Source organism: Sphaeramia orbicularis, chromosome 5 (genome assembly GCF_902148855.1).
Source record: "Sphaeramia orbicularis chromosome 5, fSphaOr1.1, whole genome shotgun sequence".
NCBI classification, from domain to species: domain Eukaryota; kingdom Metazoa; phylum Chordata; class Actinopteri; order Kurtiformes; family Apogonidae; genus Sphaeramia; species Sphaeramia orbicularis.
In genome coordinates, this window is record NC_043961.1 from 16572616 (window position 1) to 16595149 (window position 22534).

Sequence of the window (22534 nt, forward strand, 5' to 3'; positions counted from 1 at the left end):
TCTGCTGATATTGGCAAATATTAGTATTAGCGTATAAGATGTGTTTTCACCAACAGCAGCAGCAGTTATTTATCTTTTGTGTTAGATTAACCCTTAAAGACCCAAAAAATCCACTGGAGACTAAAGCCATCTACTGATCTAAACTGTTTAATATCCACTAATCCTATCAATACATGTTAATAATTGATGTAAAATGCAGTTATTCTACTTTTCATGGTCATCAGATTTGACCCATTTGGATGTTCAGAGGCTCCATAGTTACTATGGAAACGCCGTCATCTTCACCACTGATTCACCAGTAAAACCAATGGAGTTTATTCAATGACAGTGGATGGACAGACTGGGTGTATGTTCACTTAATGATAGATTTGACTGAAAAAAGTTGCTTTTTCTTCAGTTTTCACTGTTCTTATATAGTAACAGCTGAATTTGAAGGCTCTGGAGTGCCTCAGGGTTCTATTTTGGATCCCGTTTTCTTTGTATATGCTGCCCCTGGGTTCCATTTTTAAAAAGCACAACATCCAATGTCATTGTTTTGCGGATGATGTGCAAATCTACTGACCACTTAAAGGAGTGATTTTTTTTTTTTTTTTTTTAATGGAATTCTACATTTTAAAGCATTTCCCTGTGGTCTACGCAAACTTTAAATGCTCTGCTTGGGTCTGAATTCTTCATTAATTCAACTCCACAGGTTCATCTTCAACCCTATTTCTGAGTAATGACACCAGAAAGTTCGTTTTGAGCGCTGGCCCTTTAAATGCAAATGAGCCACTTCAGGCCCCGCCCCCTCCAGGTTGTTGGCTGTGCTGCTCTGTCCCGTTCAACCAACAACTGAACATTTTAGGTAGTTGGCTCAAAGTTTGGACATATTTTCAGTATGAACTACAACCGCTGCTGCTGATAAACAATTATGTCGTACTCGGAGAAATGTTCGTCAGAAGTCTTGACCTTATATGTGCAAATGTCGTGACGTAACTAGTTAAAGACACAACAAATTAAGCAGGAATTAAAACAGGTTGTAGAAATCCACTCAATTTTTTGCCCAAATGAATATAAAGATAGCTTTGCAGCACCTGGAGGGTTCAAATTCAAACTTTATGAACTATTAGGGTCCAAATACACAAATAATTGAACCAAAGACTAATAAAAGTGGGTTTAGCAAAATATAAAGCCTCTGTGGAGATCCTATTGGACTATCTACGATCTACACGGTGTCATCTGTCATCGTCTGCAACATTGATTCACCAGTAAAACCCATGGAGTTGGATCAATGACAGTGGATGAACACATTGGGTTTATGTTCAGTTATTTATGTTTTTGCTGAAAAAGTCACTTTTTCTTCAGTTTTCTCCCGGTCTGAATAACCCTCAACTTTAATCTGAGCTTTTATGAATAAATCAAATATAATAAAATGCCTGATTTTTACTGAAGAAAAAAAGCAACATACAGAGGATAATATATTAATAAATGGAAGAAAGGTTAAATAGAAAGAAAAACTTATTTGGGAACTGACACCAAAGTAGCACTGGGTCTTTATGGGTTAATTAGTTGATTGAATTTTAAATAAATAGTAATTATTTTTATTCCATATCAGCTCTAAGGTCTTGCTTTTCGACGGTATACATAACCAGACTTGTGTTTTTTCTGCAGCCGGTTCCGGAGGAGCTGCAGAACGGACCGGGCTTCGGTTACGTGGTGGCTTTCCGACCCTTCGGCGCCACCGGCTGGATGCAGGCGGCCGTACCGTCAGCCGAAGCGTCCAGATACGTGTTCAAAAACGAGAGCATCCAGCCCTTCTCACCTTTCCAAGTGAAGGTGGGGGTTTACAACAACGAGGGGGAAGGCCCGTTCGGACAGGTCACCACCATCTACTCCGCTGAGGAAGGTATGATCTGAGTGTTGTGGAGCGTCTCTACTCCACTGTGTTTCTGTGCACGAGTAAACATCTGAACAGCCAGTGATCCTGCAGCCAGCCTTCTTCTATCGGCGCCTGCAGACGTCTTCTCCGATACATCCCGTCTTGTGTTGTTGCGATAAAAGGCACAGCTTTGAAAGCGTTTTGATGTCCCTTACTTTGAGGGGGTCATCAAAGCTCAGTGTTACTTCTAAAATCATTCACAGTCTTTCTGCGTTAACTCCAGAGCCTGGCCGGGCGCCCACCAGGGTTCGTGCCAAGAGCCTCTCTGCATCCGAGATTGAAGTTTTGTGGAAAGCTCTGCCCTGGAACGCCAGCAAGAAACGAGTTCTGGGCTACGAGGTGAGCTGTGTTTGTGTTGTGGATGCTAATGTACGTGAGTGTGTGCACCAAGACATGGTAACTAATGCTGTTGAATCTTGTTCTGTTCTATTATTGATGAGCGTTTCAGGCTCATGCACCTTGGGCATAGGAGATAATAGCTTCTGCATGCATAATGGTCCAGCCCGGTCCCATGCCTGTGGGTTAAGATGTGTTTCTCTTGTTGCTTACCTAAGTACTGTAACCACCCTGATTAGCGTACTGATGCAATACTCTAAGGGTTAGAACATTTAGCTTCTAATCCACACAACAAAGCAGTTTCAGACACTGGCTTTGCGCTCAGTTACTTCTTGTCATTTTAATTCTGCTCATTATTTAAATCCAACATGCGAACCAAGCCGCTGTTTTCGTCCACAGATTGCATGAAGTGTCAGAATTATAAATTGTTGACCACTCAAAGTCAACAGAGGAGCAGGGCCTGAGCAAACCATTCCTGTGAGGAAAGACAAATTATATTTGTGCTGTCAAGCGTGCCAGCAATTTCAGCCCTGACAAGAAGGGTGACAAAGAAAATCTGTTATCAGTGGAAGTTGATGGCAGGGGATTTTGGAGAATTTTCCTTTTTTTTTTCTCCCACTGTGTTTTTTCTGTTTTCTGTCCTTTTACATATCGTTAGCCTCATAGCATAATGGACAAAAGTATGTGGACACATTGAATTCAGGTGTTTCTTTTCTAACAGGGGTCTGGGATACAAAATAATAATCACAAATGTTATGATATAGTTTTATATTGGGATACATATCATTGCACTGGTTAATGTGGTTTAAATTGTTATCTTTGCTTCCAAAATGTCTCAGAGATGGTTTTGACTTAATTTCTCTCAATACTTTGCCGCCCACCTTTGTGCAATGGGTGCATGATTTATTTTTATTTTTCAAGTTGGAAAATATTAAGTTTTTTGTTTGTGGAAATATTAATTTGTTTATCAACAGTGGAATCCTTTTTTCTCTACTGTCAACAACAGTGTCCTGCTGTCTCCTATGCCCTCTTGATGGAGAAATTTGTTGTTAGTATTCATCATATTAACTGTCAATCCACCCTGAGCATTATAAAGAGAAGTTATATTATATTATATTATTATATTATATATTATATGATATTATGTATTTATTTTGTTGTCATTTTTTTGTTTTGTTTTGGGGCTTTTTGTATGATTTTGCCTTGTTTTCTTTTGTTTAATAGATTTGTTGGTTTGTTGTGTAATTTGTTTTTTTGTGTTTTTTTTTTTTTTTTGTGCGTGTGTGTCTAAGTACATGTTTATGTAAATGTATAATTCAATGAAATTTAAAAAAAAAAAAAAAGATTTTTTTTCTCTCAACACTGATTTAGTTTTTTTTTTTTTTTTAATCCGTGACTATGATTTTAAATGTTCTACCTCTAAATTTCTCAAATATTTTTCATGCTCTGACTGTAAATAATAATTTTCTACCACAACTAACTATCTACTCTCTTCAAATCTCACTGACGAAGAAAAGTCTCCCATTAATCTGAAAGGAAATATTGATGTTTATGAACTATATGGACAAAAGTATTGGGACACATCATGTCTACAGCTGTAAGATGTCCTGTTCATGATGATTTGACATAGAAACATCAATATTTTCCTTTTAAGCATGAAAAATATTTCATAAATTAAGGGGTAGAACATTTAAAATCATAGCCAAGAATAAAAAAAAAAAAAAAAAAATCAAACTTAATATCTTAATTTCTTATTTCTTCTAAAAACATAAACTCAATTTCTCTAAATATTGATTTTTAAGCGTTCTACCTCTAAATTTATACAATATTTTTTGTGCTGTTGATGTTTCTATGTCAAATCATCATGAACAGGACATCTTACAGCTGTAGACATGATGTGTCCAAATATTTTTGTCCATATAGTTTATAAACATCAATATTTCCTTAAAGTTTAATGGGAGATTTTTCTCTCTTCAGTGAGATGTGAAGAAAGTAGATGGTTAGTTGTGATAGAAAATTATTATTTATAGTCAGAGCACGAAAAATATTTTTAGAAATTTAGAGGCAGAACATTTAAAATCATGGTCATGGATAAAAAAAAACAAAAACAAAATCAATGTTGAGAGAAATCAAGTAAAAACCACCTCTGCAAAGATAACAATTGAAACCAAACTAACCAATGCAACGATATTTATCCCAATATAAAACTATATTATGGTATTTGTCATTATGCCATAGGAGATAAGGCTTGCGGAATCAGTGATATCTTTTAAATCACTTCTTAAAACACACTTTTATAGACTTGCTTTTATGTGATGTTTGTCCCTTTTAATTTTTAATTTCTTAAATTTGAATCTTATCCTGTTTAATCAAACAGGTTGGTTTATATTCTCATACATGATGTTGTTTTATCTCACTCCTTTATTTTTGCATTGATTTGACACCATCATGTTACATTATCCCTGCCCTCTTTATTCCGATTCATTTAATTTATTTAAAGTGTCATGTTTTTGCATTTGTTGTACACATCTCTCCTATTGTGTTGCTTCTGTTTTAGTGTTTTTACTTGCATCATGTATCCTGCTGTTGTGCCCTTTACTTGTCTGTCAAAAGCACTTTGTAAACTTTGTTTTTAAAAAGTGCTATATAAATAAAGCTATTATTATTATTATTATTATTATTATTATTATTATTATTATTATTATTATTATTATTGTTTTGTTTTGTTTCCCAGACCCCTGTTAGAAAAGAAACACCTGAATCCAATGTGTCCACATACTTTTGTCCATTTGTGTATAACTTCGGTGATTATGAGGCTAACGATATTTGCCCTCAGTCCTAAAGCGTCAGTTAAACTCGGACGCATAATAATCATAGCTGAGGTTCGTAGCAAAAGCAACAAACGGTAGCGGAGGTGGACTCGTGCTGTAGATTGTTTTCACACCAGATCACATCTTGCTTCCAGTTGAGTTGCCGTCTGGCTCTAACCGGTTTTCACTCTATTGACGGGGTGTAACAGAAAGCTTTTAAGGTGTCCGCCGTGTGCTCTGCGTTCACGTCCTCTGGTTCTGCCCTGTTGCTTTTCAGCTGAGGTACTGGAGTAGAAGTGAAAGGGAAGACACGGCCAGCGTGCAAAGAACTGTGGGAAATCAAACGTCAACCATTATCCGCGGTTTGAAGGGCAGCACTACGTATTACATCTCAGTGAGGGCGTATAACACCGCTGGAACGGGGCCGCCCGGCTCCACCGTCAACGTTACCACCAAAAAACCACGCAAGTATCACACCCACAGAGACGAGCAACAGATACACGACCTCAACAACAGCATCTGAAACATTAAGACGCTTTTTCTCTGTGATCCAGACAATATTTCCTGGTTTTTTTTTTTGTTTTTTTTTTTTTTTATTATTAGTGATAGTTAACAAGACAATGTGGACAGAGAAGCAACATAAAGGGAAAATCAAACAAACAAACCAAAAACAACAGCAACGACAGAGTATTGACAAACAACAACGACAACATCATATTACAATGAAATAAATGTAAATAACAACAAGTTCCATTAGTAATAACCAGCTAATAGCTAACAATCACTATATGCTAGCAATAGCATGTTAACAATGAAACGCTAATATCAGTGCAATATTTACTTTAAAATGGAGTTTTTATTTATTTAAAAAAACATATTAAATGTACAATATTTAATATGAATTTAGGGGCAATAGGGAAAAGGGGAAGGGGAGGATGTGAATGAAAGTGAGAAAGAGAGAGGGGGGAGTGAGGGGAGAGTAATAATTGTTGTAATAATGCAAAAATATATACTAATAATAATAATAATACCAGTAGCCTAATTTGCTAGTATTATTGTGGTGGTGGTAGCGACGGAGGAAGTCACAATACAACAATGATTTAAATAATTTAATATTTGTAATAATGTATTTGTATCAGTTACTATCAGTTTTGAGTTTATATGAATTAATTTAAATTTCAACGTTTCCTGGTCATTTTGTGGCTTATTACCCCACCCCCCAAATGGGAGGCAAGGGGTATTGTTTTTGGTTTGTTTTGTTTTTTGGGGTTTGTTTTTTGTTTCTTTCTTTCTTTGTTAACTCTCTAGCAACAAATCTATTGCTTCCATTCAAGCTAAATTAGGTTTATAGATTGCCAGTGACCCAGAATAGATCTGATTACATTTTGGGAAAAGTAGATTAAACTTCAAATTTGTTTTGAATTTTTTTAAATCTTTTTTTTTTTTTTACTCATTTACTTATAATGGGCGGAATTTCAAATATCTGTAGCAGCAAAACTATTGGTTGAATTCATACCAAATTGGGTTTATAGATTGCCAGTGACCCAGAATAGATCTGATTACATTTTGGTAACAGTAAGTCTAAGTTCAAATTTTTGATGAATTTTTCAAATCTTTTTTTTTTCCCCATTTACTTATAATGGACAAAATTTCAAATGTCTGTATCAGCAAAACTATTGGTTGAGTTCATACCAGACTGTGGATAAATTTTGGGAAAAGTAGGTCAAAGTTCAAATTTTTTATGAATTTTTTATTTTTGATTGTATTTTTTTTCCATTTACGTATAATTGGAGAAATTTTAAATGTCTGCAGCAGCAAAACTATTGGTTGAATTCATACCAAATTGGGTTTATAGATTGCCAGTAACCCAGAATAGATCTGATTACATTTTGGTAACAGTAGGTCAAAGTTCAAATTTTTGATGAATTTTTCAAATCTTTTTTTTCCCCATTTACTTATAATGGACAAAATTTCAAATGTCTGTATCAGCAAAACTATTGGATGAATTCATACCAGACTGGGTTTATAGATTGCCAGTGACCCAGAATAGACGTGGATAAATTTTAGGAAAAGTAGGTCAGAGTTCAAATTTTTTATGAATTTTTTTATTTATTTATTTATTTTCCATTTACTTATAATTGGAGAAATTTTAAATGTCTGCAGCAGCAAAAGTATTGGTTGAATTCATACCAAATTGGGTTTCTAGATTTCCAGTGACCCAGAATAGATGTGGTTATATTTTGGGAAAAGTAAGTTAAAGTTCCAATTTTTTATGATTTTTTTTTTTTATGATTTTTTTTTCCAAAAAGGCACACCTATAAATCAAACTATTAAATATATGTTGATGTATTTTTCAGCTCTAATTTGATTTTATTTTTGTAAATCAAGGTCAGCCCTAATCATACATATCAAATGGAAGAAATTGTGCATTTTAGGCACACTTGGTTTTGCTAGTTTTGTAATTTTCTTTTGTTTACAATGTGCAAATTTTAGTTGGTGGCCAGAATTTTAAAGATCGTGCAAAAAGGGACAACTTTTGAATTCTGACCTTATTTAAATTGTGAAAAATAATATGAAGTTTTTTTAAAACGAAGTGCAAAGTGTGCCTAAAAGGTGCACCCGGATACCAGGGTGATTCATGAGTTAATTTTATCGTTTAGTTTCCGTATTTTTCAAGTAAAAACCATGTATTCAAAGTATAAAGAGTAAACAGGTACAGATATTTACAGAAAATATAAGGAGATAAAGCAAAAAAAATTAGGAAATTACTACATTGTCACCTCTGAACATTTAATTCTATACGACCTGTTTTTTATTTTTTCTCTCCTGAGCTTTTATTTACTGTGGATCATGTGTTTTTTTTTTTCTCCCTCAGCGCCGAGCCAGCCTCCGGTTAAAGTGGTATGGAACACGTCAAACTCCAAGATTATCCTGAACTGGGAGCAGGTCAAAGCCCTGGAGAACGAGTCCGAGGTCACCGGCTACAAAGTAGGCGCTGAAGTGCTTTGGTTTAATGGGAAAATTCAGTTTTCTGCCTCGGCCTCAGTCTGACGTCGGCCTTTTTTTTTGTTTTTCATTGACCAGGTTTTGTACAAGAAGAACCGCCACAGCCGCCCCGACGTCATGGAAACCAACACGACCTCCGTGGAGCTGGCGCTGCCCACCGACGAGGATTACATCATCCAGATCAAACCGTTCGGAGAAGGAGGGGAGGGCAGCAGCAGCCGGCAGATCACCATCCCCAGGATACCAGGTCAGTCTGCGGCTGATTAACGCTAGAAATAAGCCCCTCCCCCACCGCCTTCTCACCAGGACGGATTAAAGACCCACTCATGTCCACATTAAAGATGCAGACGTTCTGTCCGTCCTCTGTTTTCATTACGTCTGTATTTCTGTCCGTCCTCTGGGAGTTTGGAGAGTATGATGCAGTAAAACCAGGAACCACAGGGGGCAGTGTTGAGATTTGAACGGAATAACTTACAGAAATGGTGGAACTTTTCAAACAGCGACTGTGGAAAACTACCGACATGTTTAGAACAACTGACTTTAACAGCATTAACATTAGCATTAGCATTAGCATTAGTAGAACCTGCTCTGTCATCACCATGTTTGGTTTTATTAACTTCCTTCTTTTTTCTCTTTTTTCTCTTCTTTTTTTCTTTTTCTTCTTTTTCCTTTTTTCTCTTCTTTTACTTCTTTTTCCTCTTTCTTCTTTTTTCTCTTCTTTTTCTTTCTCTTCTTTTCCTCTTCTTTTTCCTCTTTTTTCTTTTTGTCTTCTTTATCCTCTTTTTTCCTCTTCTTTCTCTTCTTTTTTTCTCTTTTTCTTCTTTTTCCTCTTTTTTCTCTTATTTTTCCTATTCTTCTTTTCCCTTTTTTCTCTTCTCTTCTTTTTCTTTTTCTTCTTTTTCTTCTTTCTCTTCTTTTTTCACTTTTTCTTTTCCTCTGCTTTTTCCTCTCTTTTCTCATCTTCTTCTTCCTCTTCTTTTTCCTCTTCTTCTTTTTCCTCTTTTTTCTCTTTTCCTTCTTTATCCTCTTCTTTTTCCTTTTTTTCCTCTTCTTTTTTCTCTTCTTTTTCTTCTTCTTTTTCCTCTTTTTCCTCTTCTTTCTCTTCTTTCTCTTCTTCTTTTCCTCTTTTTTCTCTTCTTTTTCTCTTCTTCTTTCTCTTCTTTTTCCTCTTCCTTTTTCTCTCTTTTTTCTTTTTCCTCTTCTTTTTCCTCTTTTTCTCTTCTTTTTCTTCTTTTTTTCTCTTTTCTTCTTTTTCCTTTCTTCTCTTCTTTCACTTCTTTTTCCTCTTCTTTTTTCTCTTTTTCCTCTTCCTCTTCTTTTCCTCCCCCCCCCCATCTTCTTCTTCTTCTTCAAAAACTTTATTCTTCACGTTAGTCCAGTATGTTACTTCAGAGTGGCGCCCTCTGGTGGACTCATTGACAAACACTCATTCACACATAATGGACACATTTCTAAATATGAAGGCAGTGACTCTTGACACGGTTTGAAACAGATGAACCTATTTACATCCATAAAGTGAACATGAATGGGCCTTAACTGTCATCATTCCCAGAGAAACAGAAAGACTGGATTAATAATGTGCTACATGAGACATTAGTGTAATTACTGTCTCGACGTGACATTGTAATGTAAGGCCTGCATTAAAACTCAAGCAATTTATTTAGAATATTTTCACCGTCTCATCCCGCTGCTGCAGTAATAACTCTCACACATCTTTGATTATGAGTCTGCGGTTCGCAATTACTAAAGCAGACGACGGAGATGGTAGATGAAAGGGGGGGTAGAAATGATAAAAGGTCTGTTTTGTGTTTTGTGTTTTTTTTTCTTGCATTCAGACTAAGTGTGTCATTCTTTTCCATTCCTCTTCCAGGTCCTAATGCAGTGGGCTCAGCATCCAAGGTCTCCACTCTATCAGCCCTCAGTACAATAGCACTGTCGTTCACAGCCAGGACATCTTTATGACAAACGGCTCCCAGCAGACGTTGCATCTGATGTTGGCGACAGCTCTATGGTGGAACGTAAACACAGGCCACTCTGGTGTAACTAGATCCATTCATTTAGATTTTAGCGGCAGAAAAGGAAGGCGCCAATGAAAAAATATCAAACACGCCATAGAGATGACAGAGAAGGAGTTCCGTTCAGCGCCCAGGCTAAGTACACGGAGATTGACTGATGTCGTGACTATGTTGTTACCAAAGCAGCTTTCATAAGAAAAAAAAGAAGAAAAAAAAAGAAATAGAAAAATGTCTTATATGCATCTTTTTGTATGATACGTTGAGCTTTTATAGATTTTCCTTTTTCCTTTATAAACTTAAAAGTCAGTCTGGGCTTATCGGGGCGAGAACAATTAAGTGCATGACATATTAACGCGATTTAAAAACTTTTCAGTCTGGATGGTTAAGAATGTGATTTGACATCTTTTGTCTTCGAGAAAAATCTGAAAGGACGTCAGTTGTAAGAAACCGGAGCGAGTTAATTTCCAGTGAATGAGCTATTAGCTGTTACCTGTTACATATCTACATTTTTGTTTAGCAATATTTCCAAAATACCTGTCGCGAAGGACTGCATCAACATGTTGGGCTTTTGGCGCTTCTGGTCATCTTCGCCTGTGTGAAGAGAAAATTAGCACTTTAGATTATCTCCAGGCGTTAGCATGCATCCACGATACTGTGCATTATGTCCATAAGTTGCAGGAAGTGAGTAAAAATAGCTTACAGATAATGATTCAGAAATGGAATCTGCATTTTACATGTAATTAATCTGCAGAAAACACAATAAAAAACTGATAATAGCCTCACATCACTTATCAATTAATTAACCTGTTGCTAACTGACGCTAATTACTATTTGTCTTCATGCTATAGAGTATGTCGATTTAAAGAGTTGTAATAATTCCTTTTGCTCATATTTGGTCTTTGAAGCTAAATAATACTGAAAAAACACTAATTCTAAGTGAAAATTTAAGAAAAAAGCTAATTTAAGACATTAGCTGGGCACCTTAGCCTAACAAAGTAGCTATTAGCTCCCTTTTTATGACAAAATTCCATTGGCATTTTAAATCATAGCAGTAAAAACATGGTGATAATAATTAAGTAATTCTGTTTTAATAGTTGTGTGTAAAATATTAGTAATAACCAGCTAATAGCTAACAGTCACTATATGCTAGCAATAGCATGTTAACAATGAAATGCTAGTATCAGTGCAATATTTACTTTAAAATGGAGTTTTTATTTATTTAAAAAACATATTATATATACAATATTTAATATGAATTTAAAACCAAAAACTACCATTTGTTGATGCTATGACCTGTTCTTACATTGTTTATTACATTGTAGTGGCAGTATTACTTAATTATTACCTCTTGATTATCAAAATATAACCATGTTTTACTGAGCTGTAATGTAAAATCTTTAAAAAAAAAAAAAAAAAAAAAAAAAAGTTCCCACTGTGTTTCTACATATGACTTTACTTTTTCATATGACTTTAAAATAAATCCAGAAGTCACGTGTAAGTAAATGACTCGATTGTAACACCAGTTTGGTTTAGCTAATTCACATTATTAAAGCCTCATTACAGGTTTTTCCATAGACTGTATAGAAACATGGACACCATGTGAAACTAAAACAGCTCCATCTCCCCCTGGTGGCCAGATGTGGTATAGGTCATAAATCCCACCCCCTCCATATTATTAAATGAAATCGACCAAAAAAAAAAAAAAAAAATTTCCGAAAGGTGAGTTTGAATCATCATCTTCTTTCTGATCCTGTTGGTTTGCTGTAATTTATTTAATGTAAAAACCTGTTATTTACGGCTGTAATGGCCAATCAGGCGGCTTGTGCTTATAAACTGTACAAATTCCATAACATTTCCACATGTTTTGGCTTCATTTTTACACATTTAGAGAAACAAACATTGTGGCGTCCATCCTTATCTAAGGGTTTTACAAAATATGATGCACTTTGGAGAACACTTTATTCCCAACTCTCTAACATACTCTTAGCATGTACTAACAAGTGTTCAGAGAACGCAAACCTCCGCCAAGCACCCCGAACGGTGTGCATGTGTGGATCGACTGTTTCTTTTTACATTAAACAGTTTCAAGGTTGTTCCATACAGCAGAAAAAGTTGAAGCTTGGTACCAGCCATGTGTATGTCAAATTATATTCAATTCCAATCAATATTTGTTGAGTTATAATGAAAAATGTGTGGTAAATGGGATTTTCAATGTTAAATTGAAATGTCCACAGAGTCCACATTCCACAGTGGATGTGGACAATTTTGTGCACGATACAAGATATTGTTATAAGCTACAGGTGGATCAAATTAGAGGCTAATCGGAGTCGTTTTGAATTTTTTTATGAATTTTCAAAAATTGCTCAATGATGAGAAATAGGAAAATGTGAGATTTGTGACCTTGCTGTGACCTTGAACTTTGGCCTACTTGGCCCAAAATTTATTGGTTTGGTCCCAGGGCCTAGGCCTATCTGTTTATGCATTTATGTTTATGTGTTTATGCATTTGGCAGACGCTTTTTTTCCAAAGCGACTTACAGGGGAAAACCAATCAAATCACTCAATCAATCAAATTTTATTTATATAGCACCAGATCATAACAAAAAAGTTATCTCATGACACTTTATAGAGAGAGTTGGTCAAAACCAGACTCTAAGCCAATTTACAGAAACCCAACAGAATCCTCCAGGAGCAAACACTTGTGACTGGTGACAGTGGAAGGAAAAACTTCCCTTTAACACAGAAACCTGGAGCAGACCCAGACTCCTGGAGATGGACGTCTGACAGGACCAGCTGGGGTTAAAGAGAGAGAGTAAAGAAAGAGAAAAGGAGAGAGCGATAGACGTAGAGACTGGGGGAGAGGGGGAGAAGGGGGGAGTAGGGGGAGACACATGGAGGCAGTTGAGGATAAGTGAGAGATGATGATGAAGGCAGGAGAGAGGCAGGACCACCGCAGCAGGTCCAGAGATAATCCTGGGAAAATCTGTGATAATCCTGGGAAAAAAACTTATTAAAATATGTAAAATGGAATGTCTGACAGTGCTAGGACAGGAGGTGCTCTCGGAAGAGCTGGGTCTTCTGTGGGTAAAATTTGGTAAAGATGGTTGTAATAGTTTTCCCATAAAGTTGCTAACAACCAAACACTCAAACAAAGAAACAAACACACAAAGCAATGCAATCACATTACCTTCTGGTGGAGGTAAATATAAAGAGCAGAAGTCCCGCCTCCACCGCTGTGCCCCATGGGAACAAAGTGACGTGTCAATTTAAAAGGAAGTCGCAGTTTGTGATAAAGTCAGTAAAAGAACATCTAGATCGATGTGAAACAGCTCAATAGAGTGAGACTCATCACAACACCCACAACAAAACAGTCGTTACCTTGAAAAAGTTTGAAAAGAGATGAAAATCAGTGCAGGGTTGATTCTTATTGAAGCTGCACAAACACCTGAACAGACTGTGGACAGAGAAAATGGTGATGGCATTGGCTCAATAGAATAAAATGGAACTTTCCTGTCATTGTTATACTACAAAGAAAAACAATTTAGCAGCGTCTGCCTCAGCAGTGGCAGTAAAACATGATAATAAAAGAAATTATCCTGACTTCAGGACGTGTTGTTTTTATATCTGCATAAGTATAAATACAGACTGATATGAGTTTCACAACAAACTGAGACTAACTTGACTTGTAAAGTTATCTTTTATCCTGACAAACATAAACCATGTGGACAAAAGTGTGTCTACAGCTGTAAGATGTCCTGTTCATGATGATTTCAGATAAAAACATGAATATTTCATTGTTTAATGGTAGATTTTTCTTCCTCAGTGAGAAGAAAGTAGATGGTTAGTTGTGGTAGAACATTATTATTTACAGTCAGAGTATGGCCAGAGGTTTAGAAATTTAGAGGTAGAACATCTAAAATAGCATAAAATAACATTTAAAAAAAATCAATGTTGAGAGAAATTCAGTCAAAACCATCTCTGAGGCATTTTGGAAACAAAGATAACAATTTAAACCAAACTAACCAATACACTGATATTTATCCCAATATAAAACTATATTATGATATTTGCCATTATTGTTTTTTTTTATTTACTTATTAAGAACAAACACAATCCACAGATCCATCCAGTCCATCCAGTCCAACAGATCGCTCCATGAGAAGGAACATTTATAATACAGATGTCGCTAATTAAATAATTAATTTGCACAATCAGACTTAAAAGGAGTAGGCTGAAGCTTTATGCTAACTTGCCTACCTTTTATACAGTATCTTACAGCACATCTTCAACTGTGACAAACACAACATATTCACCCACCAACATTGAAAACAATATCAGAATGCTAAAACAAATATTAAATGTTACATACAATCTTCAGATTTGTTTTGTATCCCAGACCTGTTAGAAAAGAAACACCTGAACTCAATGTGTCCACATACTTTTGTCCACATAGTTTATATGTAAATGATGCGTAATTCAACTTCACGATTAGTCGCTTTTCCATTGACCCTCAAATGTAACTTGTGCATAAAACGTTACCAAATGGAAAAACGACAATTTTGCCCAAACTCTCGTTTTTCAATTAAAAGTTTTTGCGCTGGCAAGGGGTGGTTTTTCAGGTGTAGCGCAAATGGTATATAACGCAAAACTGGAATGGAAAGAGCTTTTTCTGCTTCTAGAGTCATGTGAATAAAAAAAAAAAAAAAAAAAAAAGGATGTTGACAGACGTTACAGCAAATGAAGAAGAATTTTAAAAGAAACATGTATGTGTGGACACACTAGGAAACTGAAAACTTTTTAAATTTAGCACGGGTTAGAACAGAAATATATAATAATAAAGAATATATCTGTAAATCAACACAATATTTATGTTTGTCGCCATCTTTATGGAATGACTTCTTGTGTCATCTCTCAATAATAAATAAATAATTTCATTTGTGATTCAATGGAAAAAAAACGACATCACGCACTTCTGTTTTTTCGACATTGAGTAAATATCGGTACAATTTTGCGCAGATGTCCAATGGAAATGCGACAGGTTTTTCCAGTATAAGATCCAATGGGACACAAGCAGAAGTGACTGGATTTCGACTCTTTATAAAAACGTTTCAAACCTTTCTGTAGTTGATGCTAATATTTGCTCTGACGGTGTGAGATGACCAAAACCCAAACTCCCCTAATGTTAACGAAGTCCTTTAAGCCATCCGTGTGGAAGTTGCTGATCTCGTGGCGGTGAACGACAGCGCGCTGTTTGCGGCGACGCCTCCTCCAGGTTCCTCTACGCCGGTGACCGGACCCTCGTGGCGTCTCATGCTCCTCATTCTTTCGGTTGGCCCTGTGTCTAGAGCTATTCTTTGCCTTCTGTGTGCCTCATCATATGTTCAAACTCCTCAGGTCCTCGAAGAGCCTTAACTTATCATATGTATATCAGAAACATTAGAAACGTAGAACTACGAAGCAGCCGCGCGATGTTTACATGCTGCTGCGTCGATAGATGCTGTATGTGGGCGTGGGCGTGGGCACGAGTGGGGGTGGGGCCAGCATCATTTGTGCAATCCTGAGGTTACTTAACCCTTTAACCCCTGAGCCATGGTTCCAGGTGAAGGTGCTGCTGGGAATTATCGTCTGTTTCAGGTTCATAAAAGCTGCTGTGAGTATGTGCTTGTGTTCCTTTACTTTAGTGGTTTTGTTTTACTGTGTGTTTTAGGGACAAAACAGGGTGGAATAACAGAAAAAGACAAAGAGATGAATTAAAGTTTGACAGATTTTGACTAAATAAGGCACTCAGAATGTACATCAAATGGTATATAATGCAAAACTGGAATTATTTAGGATGTTGAACATGAACTGTGAACTGGAACACACTGAACAACAATAATTTGAATTTGGGCCCAGTAATTTTTGTTTAATTTTTTTTTTTTTTTCCCTAAATCAATCCAGCTGCTTTTTGACACCTGGTTGAACTCCATAAAGCCGTTACACAGTCAGAAGTAGTAAAAATACAGTAAAAAAAAAAAAAAAAAAAAAAAAAGAAAAAGGACAATCACCACAACACTAGAATGTTGAACTTTAAGTGTGAACTGCAACTGATTATTCTGTTTTTGTTTTGTTATTTTCACTCATTTTGATTTTTAATTCATATTTATTCATCAATTATATAATCAACAAAAGCGTTGTTGATTATTTTTTGCCATTTTTGGATCATTTTCTTGATGATTTTGTTCATTTTCACTCATTTTGGTTTTATTTTTACTAATGTTCATTCATAGGTTAATTATTTTTGTTTGATTTCTTTTATTTGTAAGTATTCTGATAAATTTTCTTGTTTTTAATTTTTTTTTTGCTAATTTATATTTTTTAATACCTGGTTGAACTCCGTAAAACTCGGTCAAAACACAGTAAAAATAATTAAAGGAAAATCACCACAACACTAGAATGTTGAACATGAAGTGAGAACTGTAACTGTGTATTTTCTTATTATTTGTCACTTTTTCTTGTTCTTTTCACCCATTTTGTTGACTTTGATTCATATTTGTTCATTTCTGTCATTTTTTTTGGATTATTTTTTTCTATTTTTGGATCATTTTCTTGATTATTTTGTTCATTTTCACTCATTTTGATTTTATTTTGACTAATTTTCTTTCATAGGTAGATTATTTTTGTTTAATTTCTTTTATTTATGAGTATTCTGATAAATTTTGTTGATTGTTTTTAATTTTTTTGCTAATTTAAATTTTTTAATACCTGGTTGAACTCCGTAAAACAGTTACATGGTCAAAACTCATCAAAACACAGTAAAAATAAAGGAAAATCACCACAACACTAGAATGTTGAACATGAAGTGTGAACTGTAACTGTATTTTCTTGATCATTTGTCACTTTTTTTTTTTTTTTGCTCTTGTCACTCATTCTGTTGATTTTGATTAATATTTATTTATTTCTGTCACTTTTGTTGATAATTTTCCTGCTATTTTAGGATCATTTTATTGATGATTTTGTTCATTTTCACTCATTTAAATTTTTTTTTTTTTTTTGCTAATTTATATTTTTTTAATACCTGGTTGAACTCCAGAAAACAGTTACACAGTCAAAACTCAGTAAAAACACAATAAAAAATAAGGAAAATAAGGAAAATCACCACAGCACTAGAATATTGAACATGAATTGTGAAGTGTGTATTTTGTTGACTATTTGTTACTTTTTTTGTTCTTTTCACTCATTTTGTTGAGTTTGATTCATATTTGTTAATTTCTATCAATTTTGTTGATTAATTTGTTGATTAATTTCTTATATGACTATGACTATTCTGATAACCTTTGTTGATTGTTCTGCATGTTTTCGCTAATTTAAATTTATTAATACCTGGTTGAACTCCTGAAAGCCGTAATATGGTCAAAACTCGGTCAAAACACAGTAAAAAAAATAAGGAATATAAGGAAATTAAAGAAAATCACCACAGCACTAGAATATCGAGCATGAATTGTGAACTGTGTATTTTGTTGACTGTTACTTTTTTTGTTATTTTCACTCATTTTTGTTGAGTTTGATTCATATTTGTTCATTTCTGTCATTTTGTTGATTAATTTCTTATATTTATGACTATTCTGATAACTTTTGTTGATTGTTCTGCATGTTTTTGCTAATTTAAATTTTTTAATACCTGGTTGAACTCCAGAAAGCAGTTATATGGTCAAAACTCGGTCAAAAAACAGTAAAAAATAAGGAAATTAAGGAAAATCACCACAACACTGAACATGAATTGTGAACTGTGCATTTTGTTGACTGTTACTTTTTTTGTTCTTTTCACTCATTTTTGTTGAGTTTAATTCATATTTGTTAATTTCTATCAATTTTGTTGATTAATTTCTTATATTTATGACTATTCTGATAACTTTTGTTGATTGTTTTGCATGTTTTTGCTAATTTAAATTTATTAATACCTGGTTGAACTCCAGAAAGCAGTGATATGGTCAAAACTCAGTCAAAACACAGTAAAAAATAAGGAAATTAAGGAAAATCACCACAACACTAGAATACTGAACATGAATTGTGAATTGTGCATTTTGTTGACTGTTTTCTGGAGTTCAGCCAGGTATTAATAAATTTAAAATTAAAATTAAAATTAGCAAAAACATGCAGAACAATCAACAAAAGTTATCAGAATAGTCATAAATATAAGAAATTAATCAACGAAATTGATAGAAATTAACAAATATGAATCAAACTCAACAAAATGAGTGAAAAGAACAAAAAAAGTAGCAGTAATATGGTCAAAACTCGGTCAAAACACAGTAAAAAAATAAATAAACAAATAAAGGAAAATCATCACAACACTGCAAGCAACAGTAAAAAACAAAAAACCCTCTAGGAAAATGATGTAAAAAAAAAAAAAAAAAAAAAAAAAAAGAAGCCCAAACCATCTATTTTTTTATCTTTTTTTTCAAACTGTGTTTTACTTCCTATCACACAGGTGGTGGGGGGTGCACTGAGCATGCTCAGATATCTACTAATAATAATAATAATGGATTAGATTTATATTGTGCTTTTTCTATGAACGCATACTCAAAGCGCATAGAGTGTTAGGGAAAGAACAAGGTCTATTCTATCAGCACGTTTGGAACGGTTGAATTTTTGTGAATAATTGAAATAAATCTTACGTTCGGAACGCTCACCGATGACACGTCAGGGGTTAAAGGGTTAAGGTTTAGTCTGAATGGCGTCCTGCTGTTTCGCATGGGATATTGGCAATATATGCGGCCTGGTGCATTTTTATAGGTGTGTGTTCTTAATAAAAAGATGATGCTGCTGATTTTTTCCTTTTCCCATAGTCTCCTGATGCCATGTGGAAGCGCTGCGGTACAGAACTTCACAACAGTCTGTATGTAGCTCGTTAAACAGTGAAGTAGTTGCTAGTACTTTGGAATGGAAGTGTACTGTAGGCTACTGGGATCACGCATCGACTAATGTGTAATATACTGTTTTGTACACTTGGAATCATTTATATAAAAGAACCTTTCTAAAGAGATGATTTACTGGGTTTTTATGTAATAACTCTTGTTTCATACTGTAGCTACTCGTCGCTCAGCATGACTGTACTTTGTCCTCTTTCTCTCTTCTGTCCATCTGCGAAAACGACCGAATGGCTTTAGGAAACATGCATCCGGTTTGTGTAAAACTGTACGTGTACCATGAAATCCAAACCATAGTTGACCCCTTGTCTATGATGCTTCTGTCTCAGTCGCCCCCCGAAATAAACTGGGTCTAACGTCATAAACATGAACGGTTTCCTCTGTCGCTGTTTGTTGTTGTTTATACTGTGTTAATAAAGATTATTGATTTCTAAAACAATGTGGAGCTCTGTTGTCCGTCCCTCTGTGAAATATTTTGTTTACGCAGCTGTTCGGATTTAATTTCTCTTTAGCTTTTGGGATTTATTTGTATTTTGATAAACTGATTCGTTTTAGTTCAGTTTTTAATCAGTTTTAGTGGTTTGTTTTGAGGGTTTATGTGCAGAAAACAACTTTATTTAAAGAAGTTGAATCGTTCAAAGCTCTTTTCTTCTTGTTCACCATGAATCATTCAACACTAGAGAAAAGAAAAACCAGACTGATGTCACATGTCATTTAGATTTAGTTCAGTTTTATTTTAGGCTTAACGCACACAAGCTGCAGAAAATGCAGGATGAAACATTAAGTTCATGTTATGTTTAGAAGTCCATTAACCTAAGGCTACGACATAAAGGAACATATAAGTCCAGATGCTGTTTGTTATTGTATGTTCTATATCAAGAGAAATAATTATAATGGTTCCTCGTGTTGTAAAAGCTTCTATCACTATAAAATGGAAAAGTTCTCATGTTTTACACATAAGAAAGGAAACATGATGAATATCACTATTTGTTTGCTCTGCCCAGTATGAATTTACTCTAATCATTAGAGACTGTATTTCATTTTTGATTTATATTTTGTTTTTGTTTGGTACTTATTACCTCGCCCCCTAGAGAGGAGGCAAGGGGTATTGTGTTGGTTCAGATTGTTTGTTTCTTTGCTTGTTAACACTGTAGCAGCAAAACTATTGGTTGAATTCATACCAAATTTGGTTTATATATTGCCAGTGACCCAGAAAAGATGTCAAAATATTTTGGGAAAAGTAGGTCAAAGTTTGAATTTGTTATGATTTTTTTTAAAAATCTTTTATTTTTCCCCCATTTACTTATAATGGGTGAAATTTCAAATGTCTGTAGCAGCAAAGCTAGCTGTTGAACTCATACCAAATTTGGTTTATACCTTGCCAGTGACCTGGAATAGATCCCATTACATTTTGAGGAAAGTAAGTCAAAGTTTGAATTTTATATGAATTTTTCACATATTTTTTTCCCCCCATTTACTTATAATGGGTGAAATTTCACATGTCTGTAGCAGCAAAACTATTGGTTGAATTCATACCAAATTTGGTTTATAGATTGCCAGTGACCTGGAATAGATGTCATTATATTTTGGGAAAAGTAGGTCGAAGTTAATTTTTTTGTGTGAATTTTTTATTCTTTTTTTTCTCCCATTGACTCATAATGAGCAAAATTTCAGAAAAAAACATCAATTTTGTTTCAATTTACTTCAAACTTGGCACACATATAGAGGCAATTGATATGCTGACATCAGCACATGCATAAACATGATGACATCAGCTGGATCAATGCCAAAATAAACTACAATATGTATGAGGGGTGGGGTTTGTTGTGCCTGGAACCACTTGTTTCCTTTGTATTTTCTCTTGTAGGTATTTTTATTTTCTATTCACCATTGTCTTTGTACATGAATAAATAGTGAAATTTCCTCATTTATTATAATATTATCCTCTGCATTTTGAATTTTTCAGTGAAATTTTCCCCTATTTAATTCACTGATCTTGTAGTTATTCAATAAAGTTCAGAGTAAATTCAAAGGTTATTATATCAAAACAGAAAATAAGAAGAAAAAAATCTCATTTTTCAGCCAACTGAACATAAAAACTAACATGTACATCCACTCTCATTGATCCAACTCCATGGGTTTTACTGGTGAATCAGTGTTGTAGAAGATGACGGTGTTTCCACGGTAACTATGGCGCCTCTGAACATCCAAAAAAACATTTACTTCAGGTGTCAAACAGACAAAGCCTTATGTCATAAATACAGTTAAAAACAAATTTGGTCTCACAGAGATTTTAAGCAAGCAAATATAAGACTCATATCAGACTAGTGGTCCGTGTTTGTCAAGAAAAACAGATATTTTCTAAGGAGACATTTCTAAAACTGCATAAAATTATGTTTCATGTGGATTTTAAAGCCTCATATTAGGTTTGGTTGAATTTATAAGTCGTATTGGCATAAGGACAGATGGATTCTTGCAGGAAAACAGGAGAAAATAACACAAGGCGATAAATATTTTAGAATATGTAAGTGTTCTATTAAGACCTAAAACATGTGCTGGTGTTTGTACATTATTATTATTATTATTATTATTATTATTATTATTATTATTATTATTATTATTCGTAATAATAATAATAATAATAATAATAATAATAATAATAATAATAATAATAATAATGCTTCTTTGAGTAATAATTCAAGGATTTGGTTCATTTATTGACAAAAACATGTAAAAAAAAAAAAAAAAAAAAAAAACTAGATCAAATCCATACAGCATTAAAGGAGAGTATAAATAAATTATTCATGTTAAGAATGTAATAAAAGTCTAATTATATGGTTTAATTTTTGTTATTTTATTCCTCAGTTAACACACAAATGATACCAGCCTGAATGTTTTTATGGTTCTGATCCAAGTCTAGTTGTTGTCTGGTTTTCTTACACTAGGTGGCACTAAAAGCACAAAAACATTTACCTCTGCACCTGCTTCAGTGTATTTATATGTTTATATATATATATATATATATATATATATATATATATATATATATATATATATATATATATATATATATATATATATATATATACATATATATATTTATATTTATATGTTCTGCATTTGACCACATGATGGCAACAGACAACAGGTTAAGGTTCCTTTGTTTCACTGCAACAATGATACCTCAAGTACTCTGATCTTACAAAAAAGCCCTTTATTACATAAGATGAATTATGAATGTATGAAATGTTCAAGCAGTAGAGCAGAGAAAAACAGAGTGAAATCCCTCTCCCCTCTTTTTCAGAATCAGAGACAGTGGTTGAATCATACTGAGACATTTATTTATGCATGTATGTTTTCCATTTAGACTCAATGCAAATACAGCAAATACACACCACCAAGCACTAGGGGGGGATGTAGAGCAAAAAAAGGCTGTGGGGAATTGAAGGTGGAGGCTAAAAAAAACAAACAAACAAAAAAACGTATTAAAAAAAAAAAAAAAAAGCTCATATCCATAATCTGTACTATGCTGGTTTTCTAC

General features: G+C 34.3%; 1 protein-coding gene across 1 annotated transcript in view; it reads left to right on the top strand.

The window, feature by feature from the left end:
- The window catches only part of LOC115419086 (contactin-4-like), a 179626-nt gene extending 168624 nt beyond the window's left edge, over positions 1-11002 (top strand). The window contains exons 10-15 of the mRNA XM_030133704.1: positions 1651-1885; positions 2142-2257; positions 5342-5528; positions 7940-8052; positions 8149-8317; positions 9941-11002. Coding sequence (XP_029989564.1) covers positions 1651-1885; positions 2142-2257; positions 5342-5528; positions 7940-8052; positions 8149-8317; positions 9941-10032 — 912 coding nt within the window. The 3' untranslated portion in view covers positions 10033-11002. The remainder of the gene's footprint in view (positions 1-1650; positions 1886-2141; positions 2258-5341; positions 5529-7939; positions 8053-8148; positions 8318-9940) is intronic.
- Positions 11003-22534: the final 11532 nt, after the last annotated feature.